The sequence below is a fragment of the Lepisosteus oculatus genome, chromosome 11 (genome assembly GCF_040954835.1).
Source record: "Lepisosteus oculatus isolate fLepOcu1 chromosome 11, fLepOcu1.hap2, whole genome shotgun sequence".
Classification (NCBI taxonomy): domain Eukaryota; kingdom Metazoa; phylum Chordata; class Actinopteri; order Semionotiformes; family Lepisosteidae; genus Lepisosteus; species Lepisosteus oculatus.
Genome location: NC_090706.1, coordinates 41,074,286 through 41,085,083, shown reverse-complemented (window position 1 = coordinate 41,085,083; position 10,798 = coordinate 41,074,286). Strand labels below are relative to the sequence as shown.

General features: G+C 47.3%; 1 protein-coding gene across 9 annotated transcripts; it reads right to left on the bottom strand.

Annotated features, from left to right (window-relative positions):
• Positions 1–70: 70 nt before the first annotated feature.
• Positions 71–10,783, bottom strand: hnrnph1l (heterogeneous nuclear ribonucleoprotein H1, like). 9 transcript variants are annotated; one of them, XM_015349868.2, is made up of 13 exons: positions 10,685–10,783; positions 9,162–9,280; positions 8,761–8,916; positions 8,500–8,643; positions 7,753–7,891; positions 5,760–5,938; positions 5,228–5,311; positions 4,882–4,994; positions 4,189–4,324; positions 3,869–3,952; positions 3,188–3,286; positions 1,653–1,889; positions 790–880 (listed from the first exon to the last, which is right to left on the bottom strand). In XM_015349868.2, the coding sequence occupies exons 2-12, from the start codon at positions 9,244–9,246 to the stop codon at positions 1,681–1,683; spliced, it is 1,428 nt and encodes a 475-aa protein (XP_015205354.1). In that variant the 5' UTR covers positions 9,247–9,280; positions 10,685–10,783; the 3' UTR covers positions 790–880; positions 1,653–1,680. The 9 variants fall into 9 exon arrangements, with proteins under 9 accessions (XP_015205360.1, XP_015205361.1, XP_006632016.1 ...); XM_015349871.2 differs by having other exon boundaries at positions 3,197–3,286; XM_015349872.2 differs by having other exon boundaries at positions 5,237–5,311.
• Between the last annotated feature and the right edge of the window lie 15 nt (positions 10,784–10,798).

Genomic DNA, 10,798 nt, shown 5'->3' with positions numbered 1-10,798 from the left:
TTTGTAGTGGTGATGCATTTAAAACACAGCTGCCCGTGCCAACTCTCAAAAAAACAACACTCAGTCCAAGTTAACCACAGTGTAACAAGTTTATTTATTCTGCGCAATACAGAATCACAAACAAAGGATCACAATGCAATAGAATCGTACTTCCATCACAAAAGAAAAGGTTTAAAATGTTGCTTTGTATTGCGTTGTAAGGTAACTTCCACTAATTTTAAAAAAAGCAACTCAAACATGCTCTTCGACAATATAAAAACCCAGGTTCACACCAATGCAAGGTCTTAGACCTCAGGAAAATGGAAATGGCTGGAAATCCTTGCAGCTTCAGAACTGAAAACAGCAGTCATATCTTCATCATATTTACAAAAGCATGTTGGTTCATGCATTCAAAAAAACAACATAAGGAACAGCTTCTCAAATTGCGCTCACTCTAGACCCTAGTTCAGGCCTCTGGCCTTTCTGTTTACGGAGAAAATTCTCTACAGCAACTTAAAAAGTACATACAAACGGAAGAGAAGAGAAGGAAATCAAAAATCATACACACAGGTCTGAGAGCGACATCCCAGGGGCTGTTTCTGTCTAGACCGTCTACCAACCTGGAAATAACATTTCAGTGATTTGACAACCCCGATCTCCACGTCCAGAAAGCAAACCAACTAATCTGTTATTGCAGCTCCAAAGTCTCCATGTTGAAGTAGAAAATTAAATTTGTACAGGATCCCCACTCCCCCCCCCCCTTCCCAACACCCACGGAGGGGTTACATTCCCCACCCTCCGCTCATGTTCATGCTGTTCGACATTCCGCCCATCCCGTTCATCCCCATGGAGCCGCGGTTTCCACTTCCGTAGTAGCTGCTGCTCATCCCACTTTGATTACCTAACAGGAGAACAAAACGGGAGCTTCAGGATTCTCCGAGCCCCTGGCGCTGCATGGTTTCCTCGCAGAAGAGAAATTACACTCGCCCCATGAAGTACGCATCCTATCAGAATAGCTTACTAGATATACTTTAGTGCTTCTTACAATCTAGGGGGACACAGGGATTTCTAGACAGGCATCAAATGCCACAAGTTAGGGGTCCAGCCCTGCATAAGTCTGGGGCAATCTTAACTGGGAATGCAAGTGCATCCGGCAATTTCAGGAGCGCATGAAATGGTAAGGGCTGCAAAACAGACTGGTGCAGGACCCGTCTTCACAGCTCTCCTCCTTGAAGGACCCTGGTGTCTTGTCTTTCCGCTCATTAAGAGCTCTATTTGGACCAATTCTGCAGATTTCTCACGTTTCTTTGAGGACACCCACAACGCCCGCAGGGTTATGGCACTCAAGGGTGAGGAGCTGTGCAGCGCATCCTGCGGTTAGCGGTTTCTCCAGATCAGTCATTACACTTTGAAAGCCAGCACTCAAGACTCCCAGAAAACCTACTGGGTCACTGCTTGTTTTGCTAGAGGAAAACCAAAATCGAGCAGGAGCGAGAAACTAGAACTCCCAGGATAACGGGGGAGAGGGAAATCAGGGCAAAGCATTACAGATAACATCTGGGTTAAACAATTAAGAAATGCAGTTATGGCAAAACTAAACAGACAACTAAATGTTGTAAAAAAAACAGGGGGCTGAAAACTCCCATAGAAACGAGCAATGGGAAAACACTTGCCGTCTGAGGTAATGGTGCAGTTCTGCTCTTAGATATGAGAAGGGCGTTTTTGTGCAATCACTGTAATAGGATGTTGCATTTGAGTCGTCCCCGGATTTGCTTCCTGCAATGTGTTTGTTCCGGCTGACGTTAGGATAGCGGACCAATCATGTTGTTGTGGATTTGCCGGCCAATAGCTTTCGACGGAAGGTTCGTTTTTATGGCACGCTACGTCATAGATATGTTTAATGTCCAGGCCTGCATTTGAGAGAAGTTGCAAAGCGGTAGCACAGAAGGAAAGGTTTGTGTACCTCCAAAATAACTTTTCAATTTAGACGTACATGGCCAAAACACACTCAGCATGCACAGGTCTGTGCTCAGTGTGTACTGCCCCTTAGTCACCAGAGTACTCCTTTATAACTAGGCTTGGGAGGATGCAATCACCAGTAACTGTTTCTTTTCCTCATGCAAACATTTCCATTGCTATGCTGGCACATTATGGTCCCAACAATACGTAAGACGGGGGGGCAAAAAAGTAAAGAAAGCTAATTGTCTGTAAAACTCTTGCCTTAAGCAGGTGTCTATTTGCAACTAAGAATATTCTCCTGGTTCCAGATATTTATGACTGCTGTTACTGTTACACAAGAAGGACTGGGGACATTTCACCCATTTTTTCTTTTCAAGGCATCACACATGGTTGGAGTCTGGTGCAAATGAGCACTTCTCACCCATGACAATCTAGAATTACAGATCAGAGATTACAGATCTGACCTTATGCCAAATAAGTGATCAAAAGCTTGTGAAAAACAGCAAAATAAAAACTGAAAGAAATAATGGGTTTACACATCCACCAGTGAACACATGATAAAAACATTTTAATTCATTTCAAGAAAATAACCCATTTGGATAATTAAGAGTTATCTGTGATTGGGGCAATTAAAGTGTTAAAATACCTGTGCATAAACTACATGAACAGATGATCTCGACTGTAACTACTGGCACATTAAGTGTTCTAACAGAAAAGAGGAGAACAGGAATCTTACGGGAGTCTTTTTTTCCAACAAAAGTTCAATGCCCCAATTACTTCCAACTAATGCTCAAATTTGAACTTGCAGACTCGCTTCCCAGCAAGCACGGATATCCGTAACAATGACAGCGAAAAGAATCCTGCCAAGCCTGTTTATAACGAAGCACTCATCATTAGCACGAGTACAAACGTGGAACAGCCTCACAGGTGCGGGGGTTGACCGCACTGGGCATCTGCCACTGACCGCAGAGCCTCACAACAGATACTGGACATTGCACATCCCAGAAACCTAGTCAAAGCTAGCCTGATGTTCAGGTGTGGGTGGGCGAAGGATTTTTAAAACCAGATCTTAAATGCTGGATGATAAAAAACGAAATTACTCCTTTAAGTACAACAGTACAGTACACATGGCTCTGTTTTGACCTGTGAACCGAACTTGCTCTACCTACTAGTAACTGCTTTTACATGAGCTGTATGTTTCTAACTCGACCCCATCCCCGCCCCAAAGAAGAAGAGAGTCGACACTCACTGTACTCACCGTAGCCGCCAATACTTGCTTGGCTGCTGTAGCCCCCTGTGTATCCGCCGCCCATCTGCTGGTTACTGGGGCCGTAAGTAGACTGGTTTGCTGCAGAGGAAGAGCAGTCCGTCGTTAGTGAGCGGCACGGTGCTCTGACCGTGCTTCCCACTGCGCTGACTGAGTCTCAGAAAGTCACGGTGGTAAAAACAAACCGTTCTGTCTACACAAAACCACAACTGACCAGCAGCAAAATTCTTAAGGGGTCCAAAGCTAAAGGGAACAGATTCTGAAACAGGAAGATGCCTGTAAGATTTAACAATGCGAAGTACTGCAAAGATTTGCAAAAGCACAAGAAGGACTGAGTGGAAGGAGTGTATGATGAGAAGGTTGAGGGCTGATAAAGTCTTCAGTCCAGCAGTGTGGAAAACTGGGTTGGGCTCAGGACCCTTAATCAAGGTATTTGACTCAAATGGCTTCTGCAAATCCAGGTGTAAAGAACTCCAAATGCAGTACGTTCCACAAACAACACTTGTTACAACGGCCAAATCATACTTTGTGAGAGTATAAGTACAGAATAAAACTGAAATTAGTCAAACGATTTGCACAGCTCGTATTTTAACACATTTAATTGGTCAGCGTTTTTTTTTCCCAAAGGATGAACACGCAGGGAGACGGTGCAGAACAACTTACCCATTGCCCCCATCATCTGGCTTCCATAAGCTCCATTATTACCCCCAGCTGTGGAATTCAGGAACAGCTCTACATAGCGGTGTTCTGAAAGAGGAAAACACAGAAGGAAGTCAAAGGACAGGGTTATCTGCAGAACTAATAATACCCCCACTTGCACTCATTTCACACACTTTACAAAGTACTCCAGTAAAGGGAAATTAGCTACCATCATAATACACTAGCCCAAAAACTGAAGGGTTTAAACACCATAAACTAAAATATTTAGTATATTTCAGTGGTTTCTGCTCTGACAGTGCTGAGGCACAGCCTGGCAGACTTACGCATGTTTGCTTTGTCTTTAGACATGGCAGCCACAGCATCCTCATGTGTTGCAAACTCCACATCAGCCTCTCCTGTCACTCGGCCATCCGGGCCAATCTCGATGTGAACTCTCACTGGGTTCAGCGGGGAAAAAAACTGGGAAGGAGAGAGGAAGGAACGATGAGCTTCACCTTTCACACTTCCAGCTCCGACCCAAGATTTCCCGAAACAACACGATTACACGAGTACACAAAAGAATCCACACTCCATTTCATTACACTCAAAACTGAAGGGTTAATGAGCTGTGCTTCCTCCTCAGGCACCCACAATCTAGGACCGACACCTCAGAGCAAGATGAGAAAAGATGTCTCTAACTGCAGAGGGGATAACGACTGGGTGATACTTTGAGGTTCTGTAGAGGGGCCTGCGATGTTAAGGTGAGAAAGCTTCCAGTGCTGACTAATCTCAAAACCTGCATTTTTACTCAAACCGAATGGCAGCAGCAAAAAGCATTTCGCTATTTTAACCTTGCAGTTCTACATTGAGGTTAACTAGAAAAGATGAGCCCAAATCCGAGTCTTGTTTCCCCATCCTTAATACGGGAAAATAAATGACAGCACAGGAGTGCATCAGCTGTACACCCCTAAACCCGAAAACAGACGGACAGAAGAGCCGGCCTGTCGTGTTCCCTGTCGCCGAGGACAGGCACTTACGTTGTAGATGTCGGTCTCTGTGGCCCTGTAGGGCAGACCCCTCATGTGCACGCAGTGGCCCGTCGTGCTCTGGAATGTGGAACTCCCATCGCCATAGCGGCCGTCCGACACCCCTACAACAAAGAGGAAGGAGAGGAAGATTATGGAAGAGCCCCAGGTGCCTTCACAAATCATCAGGAAAAAACAAGAAAACCTCCTCTCGTGGTCCTACAAACCATCTGCCTAGCACCCCCTCGGTTTAATTAAAAAAAAGGCTGTAGCCTGCGAGTCTAAGCAGAACAACTGAGAAGTCTTGACTATTAGTGGTAACCAAAGGCATGAATATAGTAAAAAAGGTTTAACATGCCTTCAGTACCTCGTCCAAACCGCTGGTCGGAGCCAAAACCATAGCCATCACTGTATCCATTGTAGTCATCATAACTACCATAGCCTGAAAAACAAGAGTCATCAGCTTTAAAAAAAAATACTGGTCTAGATACCAGCCGTCAAAACACTTGCAACAGTAATGTTAGCATTACAAAAGGCACAGAAGCCTTGTTAAGCAAATGTTTAGCCGATCCAATTCTAAGCACCTGTTCTAACTACCAACAACCAGCCCCTGGAAAAACAAGGCAGTGCGGGAGATTCCACCATTGAGATTCCCAGCTGTTGAAACCCTGGCCACGACACTACAGGCGCTCACGCCAACGCAAAAATCAGAATGACTTACGCCTTCACGAGAAGCCGAGGCACAACGAGCCCCTGCACCATGCAGCGCTGTGCAAGAGCAGCTCTCCGCCGCAGTGCCACCCCGGAACTGAACCACCACCCCCACCCCCCCGGAGGCCGACTATCCTCTGGGAAAAACGGGAGCGCTTTCCCGTGAAACAGCCGCTTACCGCCGCCGTAGCCTCCCCGGCGCATCCGGTCGAACGAGCCGCCGCGGCCCATGTTGGTGTAGCCCCTCCCGCCCCCCGGCCGGTCGTAGGGCCCAGGGCGCTGCATGCCCATGGCCTTGCGCGGAGGCTCATAGTGGGTACGGACCTCCGCCCGGCTGCTCTTGAAAATCTCAATATACCTAAGACCGCACAAGACAAATTAGTGGGCATTTAGCAACAAGCAAGGGGCAGAGTCTTTACACTATGGTCACAAAAGTCCAAAATTATGAATGCCAACATTTAACAGGAATGTATTTTAAAAATCTTTAAAGTCTTCTGTCTTTAAGAGAGTAATTTTTGTGCACAGCCTTCTTGGAATTAAAAGGTGCAAAAAAATTCCTTTCAATCCTGGTTTTGAAAGGCACTTTAAAGATTTTACATGAATTAGAATTTACTTCTCAAGGAGTGCAGGACGTGCAAAGTCAGAATTACACTGACTCTGCAAACAAATCTCTTTAAGGTGTCATATCTTGGCATTGTTTTGAATAAGATTTGAAGGTTTTGCAATAAAAAAATAAGACTTTTCTTATGGTTACCTGGAAATCCTAAGCATCATCTTTTGCATGTTATATCAATGCCATACTCCCTTAGTGACTATTGCATCCTACACTTGAACCAGTACAGAGATGTTACACCAGGTGCAGTACACACTTGCCCAGTCCACATGTTACCTCTAGTAGCAGGGTCCAGGCTGTCCCATTGCTTGATGCAGCAGTCATTGTGAATTGTGTGTCCCTGAGATTATGTCATGTCAAGACAGTGCTGAGCATCACCATCGCTGGCTTTTACTTGGAGTGGAACATCACACTATCCTCACTACTCCCACATCAGGAGCTAGCAGTTACTCAGGCAGTGCAACAGTACATACTCTTGTAATGTTCACGTTTATGCCAATACAGATATTACACCGTCGGGCATTGCGTGAAACATAAATCAAGTAGAACAAAAGCATATGTTTGACCACATCAGTCAATCACTAAGGCTGAAACAGAATTTCTCGAGTTCATTTATCCATACAAACAACCCCGATGTGAAACCCCTTGGTGGCAAATTAACTGGCACCAACAAAACACATGTGTGATATGTCTTTTGCCCAAGTAATATTAGAGAACATTTAACTATAAAATCTTTACAGAAACAAACAGTGTTTCTGTCCTACATGCCCTGAGCACAGGCTACACCATCGTAAAATGGCTTCTCCACACAGCCATCGTAAAAACGGCACCACAGAGAGGAAACTGTGGTGCACGTTCAAACGGGATGAGGAGGGAAGCATTCTGCGCGAAGAGCACACAGTGGCTGACCTTCTCCTTAAAGCAGTGAGCACCCTCTTGTGGGCACTGCTGACAGTACAGCTCCATCACACTCCCATCATCACTAGGGCCAAATGGAACTGCTCTAAGGGACATGGGCTTCACAGAACCAGGCCAAACTAACATATGACACCTGTCCAAACCTCATTCCCGTACATCAAACTCAATGCAAAAAAACGGCATGAAGATGAATGTTACACTGCCTGAGTAATTGAGGACTTGTGAGGGGGACCACAGTTTAGCTTTAAGGAATATACAGATTCAGAGCTGCAGATTAGTCTTTTAAAGGAGGAAAACATTTGCCTGTCTGGTTATTTCAGCAAGTTCCTCACATCCTGTGTACCTCTAAATCACTAACATTTAGAGACCACAGCCATCCCCAATTCAGGAGATGGTAAACATTGAAAGAACGACACTCCATGCTCAGATCTGTCCTACACGTGTTAAAATTCAATCTACTGCTCAGCTCTAGGTAAAAGAAATATTAAGTATGGCTTATTTGTGGGGAAAAAAAAAGAATATCTTGGACTTTCTCCCACAAAAGGCTGTGAATATCTTGTTTGTGTCTGTGTGTGTGTTCCAGTGATTTTGAATGTATACCATAAGAAAAGCGACTTAGCCATCCAACCATCCATCCCCACCTGTGCCCTATTCTTTCCTTGTGTTTCTTTAGAGCCTTTTCAGCTATATCCTGTGAAGCAAACTGCACGAAGGCCTCCCCCGTACTCCTCCCCTGGAAGTCCACCGGCAATGTTATCCCATTTGGCACGATTTCCAACCCTTCAACCCAAGGACAAATAACCCCAGCAGGGGACATATTAAATCACATGCCCAATCACAACGTTTACTTAATGCATCATACATACCAGACGCTCTCGGACGATAACTGCATTGGGACATAACGAAAATGAGGTACAGCACACAAGCCCACACGGAAGAACATTTAATAGGGCTCCTCATTACCCCCCCCCTGCAGGTGGCTTGCCTAAAACTCCCGGACATTTAAAGAGAAAACGGACCCTCCAGTGTTAAAACTTGAGCCGCCAGGTGTAGATCAAGCAGGAAACTGATGGCCTGCAGGAAACGGGCCCGCACAAGGGATCCAAAAAGAAACGGCCAGAGGAACAGCTCTCCGAACACAGGCTGCAAACTCACCCACTGGATGGAGCTTTTTGGATCGTTCCCTCAAGACCCACTTTTACATTTAAAATCGATGGGGGGGGGGGGTTAAACAATGAAAATGCTTACAACAAATGCTGCAATATTACAAACATGTTCTCTCTCTAACGGAGTATAACCACATGCGGTATTAGAAGCTGCATAAAACGGAAAACATTCAAAATACACAAAAGGTCGTGAGGCTAAAAAAGAAACTGCATGTAACGCACCTGAGAAAAACTGAACTATTTCTTCTTTGCTGCAGCCAAAGGGAAGCCCTCTGAGTCGCACCAGTCCATCCCCAGCAGACTCAGGGCAGTTGGGACCAGTGTGTTTCAGAACCCAGTCCATTTCAACATTATTTGATTTGAACACTGAAATGTGAAAAAGTTACCAACCCATTAGAAAAATATCTTAGGATTCCGTATTTGAGCCCCAAACCATGTTCATATTTCAGTCTATGACGAAAAAGATGAAACGCGGCCCCTTACCTTCAACGTATCTGTGTCCCATCGTCTCCCTATCTTTCTTAACGGCAATTTTCAAGTCCTCATCCGTCTCCAGCTCTACAAACGCTTCTCCACTTGGCCTGCCCTCTCTGGTGTAGGTGAAGTGGATGCCATTCGAATCGTTCGCAATTTTGCAATCTGAAAGGGAGGCGTTCACTTTTGAAACACACAGGTGGCAGCAGGCCTACGAACCATGCAAACCACAAAAGGCGTTTACATTTTCCTAAATTTTGTATTTGAAATGCCCGACCTATTCAGATGCAGTAATGCTTTAAGACTGTCACTGCACTGTGGAATAATCGCATTACAGCGATGCCTTTATCCAGGATAATGTACCCAAAGGAATGAAGATGAGACAAACTGCACTGGCGGAGACTTCTTACCTGAGAAAAACCTCTGGACCTCTTCGACCGAGCACGACCAGGGCAGCCCCCGAACGCGCACCACGAATCCCTCGCCTTCAGCCATGGCTCGCTCCGAGACGGTGTCTGTGCAGCGCTGTCTGAAACACACACATGCAGTTTCAACCGAGAGAGGAGATCCCCCACCTGCGTGCGCATGGAGCCCACACCTCGGGCTCCTACCCTGAACCCCGCCGCGACGTGCCCCGAGGCACGGTTCAAGGATCACACCGCAGGAAAAACACACCGATCAATACTGCTGTTTTGAACGCGGCTCTCTTATCAGTAACACTACCGTTCCTGAAGTACAAACTGACTCGGCTTCAGCGGCTCAACACTGCCACAGTCACGGCACAGAGAGGTGTTTTACAACATGCGACAACTTAGCCAAGGACAGAACAGGAAACCGCAGGTTTCAGAGTTTTCACAACGCTTTCGGTTTCCTCTTCGCGTCGCTCGGTACGTTTCGATCAAACCAGTAAAGAGACGTGAACCGCTTCCCCGTTCACCAACTCGGAGATGCCGTATTTCTCCAAAGGCGAGGTAGCTCTGACCACCCACCCCCCCCCAACAAAAAAAAAGTTTTGTGCGTTTTTGGCCGGTTCCAACAAGCGAATAAACTATTAATCTTTACACTTTTTGGCGAATTCCACAGAGCACAGCGAGGCTGTGCTACTCTTTGCGACGATTAAAACTAGTTACACCGAGGTAACGTGCAACACCCCCGGACACGCGATTGGCGCCAGGAGCACTCGGTGCCCTCGGGCCACGGAACCGAGCCGAGCCGCACCGGGGCCCCCGAACCGGGCCCAGGCTTCCGCATGGGGTTCATGCACGGCGCGCCGGAGAGAAAATTCAACCTCTGAAAGCAGACAATTCCCGGATAAGCATCAGAGGGAGGGGGATGGGAGAACAGAACACGGCACGGCGTCTTCATCCGGTTTCTGAAGCCGGTTGCTCTATAAAGGCAGCCCCGCCGATTACAAACCGAGGCCGGTATCCTCGCTCCTAACAGGGTCGTGGAAGGGCAGCGCTGCCTCACACACCCCGAGTACCCGTGCCAGACCACGCCGGCTCCGCGGTGCTGCGGGCGGGCGGGCGGGCCGACGGGGCGGTAGGCCATCTGGCTCCCAGCGCCGACATTTTAGATCCACGGACACCGCGCCAGCCGCCGCACTGGCAGGGCAGATACCGCCCGATCGGGAGGGATTACTCGACCCGGGCGCTCTCTCACCACCGAAATCCGCCCCACGGGCGGGCTCCCGGGCCAGGCAGCGCCGGCTCTGTCGAGTTAATCCGCGGGAGGCCTCGCTCGCCCGCTCGGAGACCCAGACAAAAGGAACCGCAGGCCGCGCCGCGCCGGCCGGAGACCCGGGCCCAGCAAATACCCTCACAGGCGGGACACAACGCGCAGAACGAGCGTCACGAAGAGCTTAAGCTTCTTAATAAGTTACTTCAACAAAAAAATACCTCAGTTCTCCGTCGAATACTAGTATTATTGTTACCTTTTTTTTTTCCAAACCTCCGGCTTCCACAAGCGTGGCTACACTCCCCTAGCTCCTCGCGCCTGCGTTAAACTGACCCGAGCGCGAGACTGCGCGGCGCGGCACTTGGGCAGG

Excerpts from the sequence above, each read along its gene's own strand:
- hnrnph1l (XM_015349868.2), bottom strand. The coding sequence starts at position 9,246 with ATGGCTGAAGGCGAGGGATTCGTGGTGCGCGTTCGGGGGCTGCCCTGG. Across the intron at positions 3,953-4,188 it reads TAAAGACAAAGCAAACATGC|AACACCGCTATGTAGAGCTG; the intron begins GTAAGTCTGCCA and ends TTCCTCTTTCAG. Across the intron at positions 3,287-3,868 it reads CCAGATGATGGGGGCAATGG|CAAACCAGTCTACTTACGGC; the intron begins GTAAGTTGTTCT and ends CTTCCTCTGCAG.